The following is a 12,400-nucleotide window of genomic DNA, read 5'->3' on the forward strand; positions in this document are numbered from 1 at the left end:
TTGTGTTGCATTGGTTTTGAACTCCTTACTAGCCAGGATTCAAACCCTGGTCTCCCATGTCAAAGGCAGGACCCTTAACCAGTACACTATCCAGCTACTATCTCTACCACGTATCCGCAGAACACTTCCAAGGAAGGGAGCGCGGCCAGGGCTGCGCATGCGCAGTGGCCGAAAGAGGGGCACTGCTAGGGACCAGATGATTGTTCAGTGATGTGGCAGGCACAGGGCGGCTGCAGGGGGCTGGTAGAAGCCCCAGGTAAGTTAAACTGTTTTTTTTTTTTCTTCGGTTAAGGTTCCCTTTAAAAGATACCGTAAGTGAATCTAAGGTGCCCAATGTAACTTACCTGGGGCTTCTTCTAGCCCCCTGCAGTCCTTCAGGCCCCTTGCTGACATTCCAGTCCAGAGCAGTGTTTTTCAGTGCTGCTAGATTTGGGGGCAGCCAGCGCCACCATAGACTATTATAGGAATCAGTCCTATTGCAGCGCTCAGTGAGTAACGTCGGCGCCGTCAGAAGACGGAGCCCAAGTTGCTTTAAAACACAATAATTCCTCCTCCAGCAATCTCTGGAAGTTGAATTATATCATTCCCCACTATCCATGGTGGCCTGGAGGGGGAATAGTAATGAACGTGGCCTGGACTTGTGCAGAAGCAGGATCAGCCATATACAGGCTGTATCCTGCGCCCAAGTCTACCTGCGCCGATTTCAAATGTATGCTTCCAGTTTGATCCATTCAGCAGTTGTGCCTCTCTGAAAGCTGCCAGACTGAGTCAGCTACTGGCTATTACACATGCGTGGCCACATGCCTCTCCGATCGCGCTCCCATAGTTAGAAATATTCGGCACATGCGCAGTAGCAATTTGTACAAACTGTGCAAATGCAGGAGGAGGCACATGCAGCTTTCGGAGGGAACAGTTGCTGAATGGATTTCCGAGAGGGACCAGAAGTACTACAGCGGGCTAGTAGAAGGTTAAGCTTACATAAAGGAAACTAGAGCCGTTTTAAAATAAAAGTTTTATACATACATGGGGCTTCCTCCAGCCGCATCCGCTCGGATCGCTCCCACACCGCTGTCCTCAGCCTTCTCTATCGCCGGCACCAGGTCCCGTAACTTCCTCTAGTAGCAGCCAGTCTGCGACTGCCGGAGAGAGACGTAGACGGCGCACTTCTTTTGCGCAGACTGGCCACTACTGGAGGAAATTACGGTAGCAGAGCTGCAGAAGGCTGAGGATGACGGCATGTGAATGATTGGTGCGGAGGGGGCTGGAGGAAGCACCAGGTATGTATAAAACTTTTATTTTAAAATGTCTCTGGTACATTTTAAGGAAGACTAAAATAACTTAAAACAAAAAAAAACAAGAGTTTCACTTACCTGGGGCTTCTGCCAGGCCCCTGCTGCCGCCCGGTACCCACGCTGTCCTGGAACGATCCCCCAGTCCCCTGCAGTGGCTACATTTCCTTCTCGCCGACTTGCAAATCAATAGCCACTGCACCTGCGCAGCCCTGGTCGCACGCATTCTCATTCATGTAGAGAAAACATCATATTGCATCTGCGCAGGATGCTCCCGGTTTGGCGTGGCGAATATGAACAAGGTTGCATACGGCCAGGGCCACGCAGACGCAGTGGCCGTTGAGTTGCGATTATGCAACTGAGCTACGGTGCTGGACCGGAGGATCGATCAGCATGGCTGCAGGGGGCTTGCAGAAGCCCCAGGTGAGTGAAACTTTTTTTTTATACTTATTTCAAGCTTACTTTTAAAGAAACTTCCATTGCTGCAACAAGCTAAATTGGCTAACAGGGCACCAGCAGTGAAAGGGTTACACACATACAAAAAGAGACAGAGATACGGGGAGGGGGCAGCTGTGTGAGCACAGGGCTAGTCTGATAGAAGAACAGGAGACTAATGGGGAGGAGGGGAAGTGTCAGCTTACCAGGAAGAGTGTCCAGAGCTCAAGTCTGCATGGCCAGTGTCCCTGTCTTTTATGTTTCAAGCAAGCGGCAGGAGGCTGGGACTCTTGAGGGAACATTTGGCACTCCACACACCGCAGAAGAGCTGCAGACATCAGGCAGGACTGAGACAGTAGCCCCTATGCCATTTCAAATGAAGCGCTCGATGCTCCTCTGCTCTTCTCACTGACTGGCAGGCAGGGGGCAGGACCTCAGCTGCCTAGTAGCCAGTCACAGCAGCAGCCACAACAGGGAGCAAGAAGGTCCCGCAGTTTAAAGGGCCGCTGACTGCGGGACCAACATAGATGTAAAACGAAACGTGGCCCTGAGCGGCCCTGATACAGGAGACAGGAGGCAGCCCGGGGGGAAATTGCCCCCCTTCCCCCCAGGCCAGTCCGCCCCTGCTGCCTACCTTGGTTCATTTTTTGGCTGTGGTTCTACCAGTGAGTTGCCATGGTCCTTCTGTGCTGCCAAACTGACCATCCGCTTTGTCCTCCTGACTCAGTCGCTACTACACTCTGCGGTCACATTGCCCGGGTCACCAGACGCATTTATTTTTGGGCACTTTCGATCATCCACACTGTAGTCAATTAACTATAAAGTCACTTAACGGAAAATCAAATAATGTATGGGTACCTTACACTGAATAATTTTTGGGCTACAACACACATTCCAGTTGTCTTATCTTGAAATGGTCAGTTTTGTCATTGTATATGAGAATTCCCATCCCAAGCATTGACCCAAAACTACTTGGAAGGAAAGTCTAACCTTCAGTCACCACTAGAGGGAGTACCAGCAATGCGGAGATAAAATGAGAAAGGCTGTTGCAAGTGCGTATAAAACTGAAAAAGTCACAGGAATATATTTTAACATAACTATTTAACATAAATATTACAGCTGGAATCACATAGACATAATGATGCCTGCATGTTAGTGATATTTGCTTGTTGTTGGTAATGCAGTAATATCTACACATCATTGGAATTTACCTGTAATTGGTAACACCTGCATGTTATTGATATCTACCCATTGTGGGTGTTATTTGCATATCATAGCTATCTTCCGGTCATATGTATTTTCTGCACATTATTATAATTTGCTAGTGATACATTAAATGTGTGTTGGTTTTCACCAAACTGACGCTCACTTGCTGTGTATTTACACTGAGCCTGCAATGTAATTGGCAGGGGATTTACTATTATACAGGATCTTCTCAAAAAATTAGCATATTGTGATAAACTTCATTATTTTCTGTAATGTACAGATAAACATTAGACTTTCATATATTTTAGATTCTTTACACACAACTGAAGTAGTTTCAAGCATTTTATTGTTTTAATATTGATGATTTTGGCATACAGCTCATGAAAACCGAAATTTCCTATCTCAAAAAATTAGCATATTTCATCCGACCAATAAAAGAAACGTGTTTTTAAAACAAAAAAGTCAACCTTCAAATAATTATGTTCAGTTATGCACTCAATACTTGGTCGGGAATCCTTTTGCAGAAATGACTGCTTCAATGCGGCGTGGCATGGAGACAATCAGCCTGTGGCACTGCTCAGGTGTTATGGAGGCCCAGGATGCTTCGATAGCGGCCTTAGAGCCCATCCAGAGTGTTGGGTCTTGCGTCTCTCAACTTTCTCTTCACAATATCCCACAGATTCTCTATGGGGTTCAGGTCAGGAGAGTTGGCAGGCCGATTGAGCACAGTAATACCATGGTCAGTAAACCATTTACCAGTGGTTTTGGCACTGTGAGCAGGTGCCAGGTCGTGCTGAAAAATGAAATCTTCATCTCCATAAAGCTTTTCAGCAAATGGAAGCATGAAGTGATCCAAAATCTCCTGATAGCTAGCTGCATTGACCCTGCCCTTGATAAAACACAGTGGACCAACACCAGCAGCTGACATGGCACCCCAGACCATCAATGACTGTGGGTACTTGACACTGGACTTCAGGCATTTTGGCATTTCCCTCTCCCCAGTCTTCCTCCAGACTCTGGCACCTTGATTTCCGAATGACATGTAAAAGTTGCTTTCATCCGAAAAAAGTACTTTGGACCACTGAGCAACAGTCCAGTGCTGCTTCTCTGTAGCCCAGGTCAGGCACTTCTGCCGCTGTTTCTGGTTCAAAAGTGGGTTCATGCTTCCATCTGCTGAAAAGCTTTATGGAGATGAAGATTTCATTTTTCAACACGACCTGGCACCTGCTCACTGTGCCAAAACCACTGGTAAATGGTTTACTGACCATGGTATTACTGTGCTCAATTGGCCTGCCAACTCTCCTGACCTGAACCCCATAGAGAATCTGTGGGATATTGTGAAGAGAAAGTTGAGAGATGCAAGACCCAACACTCTGAATGAGCTTAAGGCCGCTATCGAAGCATCCTGGGCCTCCATAACACCTGAGTAGTGCCACAGGCTGATTGCCTCCATGCCACGCCGCATTGAAGCAGTCATTTCTGCAAAAGGATTCCCGACCAAGTATTGAGTGCATAACTGAACATAATTATTTGAAGGTTGACTTTTTTTGTTTTAAAAACACTTTTCTTTTATTGATCGGATGAAATATGCTAATTTTTTGAGATAGGAAATTTTGGTTTTCATGAGCTGTATGCCAAAATCATCAATAAGAAAAACAATAAAAGGCTTGAAACTACTTCAGTTGTGTGTAATGAATCTAAAATATATGAAAGTCTAATGTTTATCAGTACATTACAGAAAATAATGAAGTTTATCACAATATGCTAATTTTTTGAGAAGATCCTGTATATTAAATATAGTGCTGACATCTTCTGCAGCACTTAACAGAGTACATAGTCATGTCACTGATTGTCCTCAGAGGAGCTCACAATCTAATATCTACCATAGTCATAGTCTAATGTCCTACTATATTATTATTATTATGTTGGCTATGTAAATAGCCAACATCTTGTTCTTCGAGTTCAGCTTATTCTTATTATTATTATTAGCGCCCCCCATTTTCTAAACGCTACTCCTCCTACAGTCTTAGGGGTACAAGCGCCAAACTTTCCACACTTATTCGTCTTATAGCGAAGTACGTTGCTTGTGCTTTATTAAGCGATCCCACCCTTGGGGCCCCTGCAGCGGACCCCGGAAGACCCCTTTTTTCGTATTGACTTTGACAGGGAAAAATTTCAAATCGCTGCCACTCGTACAATTTTGAAGTTACATTCCCCATACTCGGACCACATATTGTTGGTGTCACCCCAAATAAAAATACGTATTTTGAGGGGTCACCCCAAAGTGGGCGGAGCTACCAGCGGCCAATGAAAATTTAGCAAATTTCTATACGCTACTCCTCCTGGAGTTTTAGGAGTAGAATTCTGAAACTTTGCACACTTGTTCGCCTCATACCCGAATAGGTTGCTTGTGCTTTTTTAAGCAATCCCACCCTCCGGGCCCCTGTTGCGGACCCCCAAAGACCCCATTTTTCCCATAGACTTTCATTGGAAAATTTTAAACTTCTGCCACTCATACTGCTTTGAAGTTACACTCACCAAACTTGGGTCACTTGGTCATGGGGTGAAGCTGAAGCATACTGTAACATTTTGGGGACCCCAAAAAGTGGGCGGGGCCAAAAACAGCCAATTAGATTTTCCCTATTGACTTCAATGGGAAAATTTAAACAGCTGCAATTCTCACTGTATTAAAGCCAGGGTTCCCAGACTTGGCACAGTGGGTCACTGGGTGACTGGGGTAAAAATTTGGCAAGGTGGGCGGAGCCACATGCAGCCAATCAGACACATAGCCAACATCCTGTGGTTTCTTCAGAAACGACACACTCTAGTTATTATTATTATTATGTATTTATATTATATTATTATTATTATTATGTATTTATATAGCACTGACATCTTCTGCAGCAATTTACAGAGTACATACTCATGTCCCTGACTGTCCTCAGAGGAGCTCACAATTTAATCCTACCATAATCATAGTATAATGCTGTACCATATTATTATTATTATGTATTTGTATAGCACAGATATCTTCTGCAGCACTTTACCGAGCACATACTCGTGTCACTGACTGTCCTCAGAGTAGCTCACAATTGAATCCTACCATTGTCATAGTATAATGTCATACCATCTTATTATGATGATATGTGTAGAGCTGACATCTTCTGCAGCACTTTAGTACATAGTCATGTCACTGACTGTCCTCAGAGGAGCTCACAATTTAACCTCTTCCATAGTCATACTCTAATGTCCTTACTAAAGTCTACCCACAAATTTGGGGAACCACTTAATCAGTGGCGTAGCTAAGGAGCTCTGGGCCCCAGTGCAAGTTTTACACTGGGCCCCCAAGCACTCTATAAATAACAAGGGATACGGCGCACCAAAACCTGCCAAGGACAACCACAGTGACAGAGCTGCAAGAAGAGGAAGGGTAACAGTTTGTTAAAAATCACTACTATTCAAAGCATCTGTAGAAGTGATTATTACCAGCAAAGGACCAAATAAAGAGCTAATACTGCGGTTGAGAATGGGTCCCTTGGGGCCCCTCTGGCCCAAGGGCCCCGATGCAGTCGCAACCTCTGCACCCCCTATTGCTACGCCACTGCACTTAATTTATTACCATTAGAAAAGGGTGGATATTGTAGGTTGTTTACTCATGTAGCAATGCAAAGCACTGAGGGCTAGTTCACACTTGGCGCTCGGAGCGCCGTTAGCCCGTGATCGTGTTTGGCTCGCGATTTTAACAAAAAGTCTTGCGATTCTTGCGCACTTTGCGCTTGTGATTCCCGTTCAATAGAACGAGAACAACAGCACAATCACCCTCCCAAAACGCTACATGCAGCGCGTTTGCGATGAATCGAAATCGCAACCACTGCAGTGTGAATGTATCCATAGGCATACATTGTAACAGCGCTTTGCTGATCGCCGGCAATCAGCGAAGCGCAGAAAATCGCTCCAGTGAGAACCAGCCCTGAGCCCGTTCCAGTGCAATGTAGGCCCCGCCCTCATTGCTCAGGCTGACAAAACATAGGAGGCGATTATCATGGACAGAGTTGGACTGTGAAATTTCCATGGAAGGAAAGCAGTAATGCTGTGAATATTGTTGGAATTTTTGTCCTTCCAAGAGACAGAAAGTTCAGATCTAAGAATTCGTTTTTACAGGGTAATGTTTTCAGCTAAGATTTAAACGCCTCCAGAGTTGGAGCTGTCTTGATTGGGTGTGGCAAGGGGTTCCAAAGGTTAGGGGCAGCATGACAAAAAGTTGTCACTCACGTTATTAAATCCTGTTGATCTGATATTGTGGGAGGTGTGTGACGCAGAGCTCGCTGTTAACTGAATCAGCTCGGCTGCCTTGACCAAATTTTTTCCTATTAGTTGTTTCTTTTTCGCTGAAAAAGAAAGGTAAAACCGGTGAGCAATCTGTTTATAGCTGGTATATTTAGAACTGTGTCTAGAGATATAAATTCATCATTTCAGCGGTTTATCACCCAGCACTGATAAAACACTGTGCATTGTGGGAAAAGTCTCGTCCATTCCTCCTTATTTCGTTGAACCTGCAGCCCTTGCATTTCCATCCTATTTATAGCGGAGTAACCCCAGTTCAGCCAGATAGCAGCCTCTATACAGCGTTTAGCAGCACATCTGTCTATTATCCTTGGCAAATGGCGAGAATGCCAGGAGCAGGGCTGTGGAATGTCACAGATAACAACTCCCCTGGAATATTCTCTGGGATCCCGAGACCTTCTGTCTTGTACCTCCAGGATTAATGGCCCCATCTACCATTTTTTATACACCGTGACCTTGATCCTGAATTCCAGACTCTCACTCCTCTGCTGTGTTGTCTTCTGTCATGTGTAATCTGGGACAGGCTGGTATAGCGCACAGCCTGCAAACAGCCAAGTCTGGCAGGTCAAGTCAAGTGTATTTCATTTCTATAGTAATATAAAAAAAAACATTTAAAGGAAACCTGTAATGTTTTAAAAAAAAAAGTTTCACTTTCTTGGGGCTTCTGCTAGCTCCCTGCAGCCACCCTTTCGCATCGGTATTCATTCTCTACCGCTCAGTTACACTTTCGCCGGCTTGCAAGTTGAAGGCCACTGCACCTGCGCAGGCCTGGTCGCGTGTGACCTTGTTCGCCCTCCCGTCATTGGAAGCATCCTGCACAGGTGCAGTAGATATTTTCTCATACTGCACAGGACGGTCATGGGAGCGCGAACGAGGATGGCTGTGCAGGCGCAGTGGCTGGCGACTGAAGAAAGCGAAACTAAGCCACGGCGGGGGACCGGAGGATCGTTGAGTACCGCCGCAGGCACAAGGCGGCTGCAGGGGGAGGGGGCCGGCAGAAGCCCCAGGTAGGTGAAACTCTTTTTTTTATCGTTACAGGTTTCCTTTACAAGAAACTGTAGTGAAAATAAGGTATTGGAAAAAATTGGCTAATATTATTTATCTATTTCTTTTTACGTACATTGTCATTTTAGAACACTTGGGCATTGATAGTATTCCTTTAATTTTTACATTGCAGTGGGATGCGAACGTTTGGGCATTTTATTAATTCCAATACCTTTAGAACTAATTATTGAAACTCAAGCTGGCTTGGAAAGCTCAGAGACCCCTGACCTACATACACAGGTGAATCCAATTATGAGAAAGAGTATTTAAGGGGGTCAATTGTAAGTTTCCCTCCTCTTTTAAATTTCTGTGAAGAGTCGCAACATGGGGGTCTTCAAAAAACTCTCAAATGACCTGAAGACAAAGATTGTTCACCATCATGGTTTAGGGGAAGGATACAGAAAGCTATCTCAGAGATTTCAGCTTTCTGTCTCCACAGTTAGGAACATATTGAGGAAATAGAAGGCTCAGTTCAAGTTAAGGCTCGAAGTGGCAGACCAAGAAAAATCTCGGAAAAACAGAAGCAACGATTGGTGAGAACAGTCAGATTAAACCCACAGACCAGCACCAAAGACCTACAACATCGTCTTGCTGCAGATGGAGTCACTGTGCATCGTTCAACCATTCAGCGCCCTTTACACAAGGAGATGCTGTATGTGAGAGTGATGCAGAGAAAGCCTTTTCTCTGCTCACAGCACAAACAGAGCTGCTTGAGGTATACTAAAGCACATTTGGACAAGCCAGCTTCATTTTGGAATAAGGTGCTGTGGACTGATGAAACTAAAATTGAGTTATTTGGGCATAACAAGGGGTGTTATGTAGGGAGGAAAAACAACACAGCATTTCAAGAAAAACACCTGCTACCTACAGTAAAATGTGGGGGTGGTTCCATCATGCTGTGGGGCTGTGTCGCCAGTTCAGGGACTGGGAATCTTGTCAAAGTTGAGGGGCGGATGGATTCCACTCAGTATCACCAGATTCTGGAGACCAATGTCCAGGAATCAGTGACAAAGCTGAAGCTGCGCTGGGGCTGGATCTTTCAACAAGACAACGACCCTAAACAAAATCCACTAAGGCATTCATGCAGAGGAACTAGTACAATGTTCTGAAATGGCCATCTCAGTCCCCAGACCTGAATATAATTGAAAATCTGTGGTGTGAGTTAAAGAGAGCCGTCCATGCTCAGAAGCCATCAAACCTGAATGAACTAGAGATGTTTTGTAAAGAGGAATGGTCCAAAATACCTTCAGCCAGAATCCAGACTCTCATTGGAACCTACAGGAAGTGTTTAGAGGCTGTAATTTCTGCAAAAGGAGGATCTACTAAATATTGATTTTATTTCTTTCTACTTCTTTTGTATAAATGATTTAGTCAGTGTTTGCCCATTGTAAAATCTTTCCTCTCCCTGAATAACATTCTGACATTTATCACTTGGTGACATTTTTACTGCTCGCAGGTGATGTCAGTGGAAGTAGCTGCTGCTTGCTTTTTTGGCAGTTGGAAACAGCTGTTATTTCCCACAGTGCAACAAGGCTCCCACAGTGTGATGTCAGGACCATGGTATTGACATCACACTGTGGGAGGGGTTTCAACACAATATCAGCCATACAGAGCTCCCTGATGATCCGTTTGATAAAAGGAAAAGATTTCTCATGAGAAAGGGGTTATTTGCTACTGATTGGGATGAAGTTCAATCCTTGGTCATGGTTTCTCTTTAAGGCAGTTCTGGAAATAATGGTGGCATGCAAAGCAATGACACTTTGGGCAGAATTTTGACTTTCTTCACATTTTTTTGCCTGCGGTTTAGATATTAAAGAGTAACTGTAACCAAGGATTTAACGTCATCTCAATCAGTAGGTGATACCCCCTATTCCCATCAGAAATCTTTACCTTTTCTCAAATAGATCATCAGAGGGGTCTGCATGGCTGATATTGTGGTGGAGCCCCTCCCACTGGGCCTTGTTGCATTGTGGGGAAATAACAGCTGTTTCCAACTGCCAAGCAACCAGTATCTCCCTCTGTGCATATGTATATGTATAAATAAAAAAACAACCATTTTAGCCTATGGTAAGGGGGTGTGATTATAGATAATGGCTGTTGGTGCTGTCTGTTTTTTTCATGTCTGCCAGTAGTAAAGATGATGATGTGCAGGCTGATTGTGGATCAAACAATATGAACAAATTGTATGGCGGATAACAATCATTTCTTGACCATTTCTTCTGTTTTTTAACTTCTGATTTGCAATGTATTTATTTTTTCCCCTTTTCGCTAAAGTTCCTCTTTCATGGCTGTTTGTTGTGATATTTCGATGGGACAACACATTGACACTATTGTACATTCTGTATGCTAACTACTTTACATTGTATCAAAGTGTCACATCTTCAGCGTTGTCCCGTGAAATACTTTTGTCAGATCCTGTATACTGTACATACGGTCCTTTCTGTAGTTTTCCAGTATTTCATTTTGTTTATTAGCTGAAGCTGTTCAAGTCTGAACATTACTAATAAAAGGTGGAGTATCATTGCTACCTTTAAATAAGCTGCACAAATGACTTCCTAACTTTCTGTAGCTGTCTAATGCCTGGCAATGTGGCTGCAGAGAAAACAGATCCTAGCAGGTGTCACTGGAACTGCTCAGCAACACTTGCACAAGTGATGGTCAGTCTAGCTAGAGATGTAGAGAAAGTAAGAGTAGCTCAGTTTTCAGGGGCGTGCCTTGCATAAATGGGGGTGTGTCTGACAGTGATAGGGTGTGTCTGAGAGACGGGGAGGTGGTAATGAGATACAAGTAGGCGTGTCTACCTAAATCAGTAGCTTTTACACTCAGAAGAGATTCCTCAGTCTCTCAGATGTATAGCTGTTTCACCAGCAAACGAAACTGGGCCCTATTTAATACATAGTCAAACAGCAACAAAGTGCCAACATAATAGAACAGACTCCAGGGATATCAGTTATTGAACAGATAGAAAAACTAGGGCAGAAGTCCAAACTAATAAAATACAGCTTCCGATTGGTACTTAGGGCCAGTGCACACCAAAAAGCGCAGGCGTAATTGCAAACACTCAACGCTTTTTGAAGGGATTTTCAGAGCGATTCTAGGCATGTGCCTAGCGATTTTCTGTAATGCCTAGCGATTTTTGGAGCGTTTTGGTGTAGCGTCTTTTATTTTTTGTTACGGTAGAGCTGGAACTGAACAGCTTCTGTAACAAAAACGCTTGGAAGATCGCTCTGATCTAGTGCATTTCAGAGCGTTTTTCCACTTTTCTATACTTAACATTTAGGGCCTATTCACACTGGAAAGTAGCAAAACGGTAGCACTTAGCGCTACCGTTTTCCACAGGAGATTTTACCGCCACTAGGACGGTAAAAACGCTGGACACCCTCGCGATTCCCGATGATTGCGATCAGCGATTGTTTGCAATCGCGGCAGTGAGGTCACTGCCATAGGGTTATATTGCGCTAGCGCTTCACCTGCTAATCGCCCTAGTGAGAATGGGCCCTAAGGCTGAACCGCCTCAGTAAAGCGCAGAAATGCTGCAGGACCCGTGTTTGCATTTGGGAGAAAATCTCATCGCTCTGGTGTGATCCATCCCATTCAAATGCATTAACCAAGCGCTTTTCAAAGTGCTAATGTTGTTAAAAGCGCTCAGAAGCGCTCTTGGTGTGCACCAGCCCTTAAAGGGAATCCAAGGTCAGAAGGATATGGAAGCTGACATGTTTGTTTACTTATAAATAATACACATTGCCTGCCTGTTCTGCTGTCCCCCTGCCTTTTATAATTTTACGGGTAGTAGAATTGTGTTTTTATGCAAATTTGAATGCCAATATTCATATGCGTCTAACAATCTTTACATGAGAAACAAATGCATGGTGCAGAAATCTGCAGCATGCAATCCATGATTTCTTTGCATTGCTTCCAAAAATATGTGTGATTTAGACCCTACTGACCAGAAAGATCAGCAGGACAGCCTGGCAACTGGTATTTTTTAAAAGCAAATAAATATGGCAGCTTCCATAGGTCTCACATATTGTTTTCCTTTTAAAGAACAACTGAAGTGAGAGGTATATGGTGGCTGCCATATT

The 12,400-nt window shown here is 44.3% G+C and overlaps 1 protein-coding gene across 1 annotated transcript in view; it reads left to right on the forward strand.

Annotated features, from left to right (window-relative positions):
- Positions 1 to 2,737: 2,737 nt before the first annotated feature.
- The window catches only part of BCAM (basal cell adhesion molecule (Lutheran blood group)), a 134,084-nt gene continuing 124,421 nt past the window's right edge, over positions 2,738 to 12,400 (forward strand). Inside the window, exon 1 of the mRNA XM_068241427.1 lies at positions 2,738 to 2,776. Within this exon, the coding sequence (XP_068097528.1) occupies positions 2,758 to 2,776 (19 nt within the window). The 5' untranslated portion in view covers positions 2,738 to 2,757. The remainder of the gene's footprint in view (positions 2,777 to 12,400) is intronic.

Source organism: Hyperolius riggenbachi, chromosome 6 (assembly GCF_040937935.1).
Source record: "Hyperolius riggenbachi isolate aHypRig1 chromosome 6, aHypRig1.pri, whole genome shotgun sequence".
Taxonomy (NCBI): Eukaryota; Metazoa; Chordata; class Amphibia; order Anura; family Hyperoliidae; genus Hyperolius; species Hyperolius riggenbachi.